The following is a 613-nucleotide window of genomic DNA, read 5'->3' as shown; positions in this document are numbered from 1 at the left end:
GGCTGGGCTCTAGAGGAAGCCAGGGGCTTTGAGCGCACCAATGCCTGAAGGCGCCTGAGCCGGAATCCGCCTCTTAGCCCGGCCCGTCTCGTCTCCCCTCCCGGCAGAGGCCCTCCCTGGCCCAGGCGGCTTCTTTCTCTGGCCACTCCTGGGGGGTTGGGTCGGGGCCACCTTCCAGCCAGTCAGGCCACGGGGCTGTCCTGCGGGCTCCCTCCCCGGCTCCGCTCCCTGGCTCCTGCCGGAGGGGTCTTCCACGGAGCCTCGGCCTCTCCTGTCCGGGTGTCCGATACACAGAGCCCCAGAGGAGGAGCCAGCCGAGCTCTCCTCTGCCCGGGCCAGAGGGCGGCAGTGTGCCCTCTAAGCTGGGGTGGGGGTGGGGGGGCAGGCAAGCGGGGAGGGGGCAAGCGTCGCCAGGGCATTCTGTGTCCGGTCCCCCCACCCCCCGGCTCCTGCGCTGGGAGGTCCTCCGGCAGGGCTGCCAAAGGGGCCTGGTCCTTGGGCAGTGGCTCCCAGCAGGAGAGTGGGCAGAGAGAGGAGTCCGGGTGTGTGTGTGTGTGTGTGCTCCATGCCGACCTCTGCTCTGCTCTCCCCTCCGCCCGCCCACCCCTCCGCC

The 613-nt window shown here is 71.1% G+C and overlaps 1 protein-coding gene across 1 annotated transcript in view; it reads left to right on the top strand.

Moving 5' to 3' along the window:
* Positions 1–613, top strand: part of RAB27A (RAB27A, member RAS oncogene family) — an 11,082-nt gene that overhangs the window by 9,781 nt on the left and 688 nt on the right. Inside the window, 1 exon segment of the mRNA XM_015419746.1 lies at positions 1–85. This exon segment is cut by the window's left edge and continues 158 nt beyond it. Coding sequence (XP_015275232.1) covers positions 1–85 — 85 coding nt within the window.

The sequence above is a fragment of the Gekko japonicus genome, unplaced genomic scaffold (genome assembly GCF_001447785.1).
Source record: "Gekko japonicus isolate JY-2015 unplaced genomic scaffold, Gekko_japonicus_V1.1 scaffold1945, whole genome shotgun sequence".
NCBI lineage: Eukaryota > Metazoa > Chordata > Lepidosauria > Squamata > Gekkonidae > Gekko > Gekko japonicus.
Note: the sequence above shows the minus strand (reverse complement) of the source record. Positions and strands in the feature narration are given on the sequence as shown.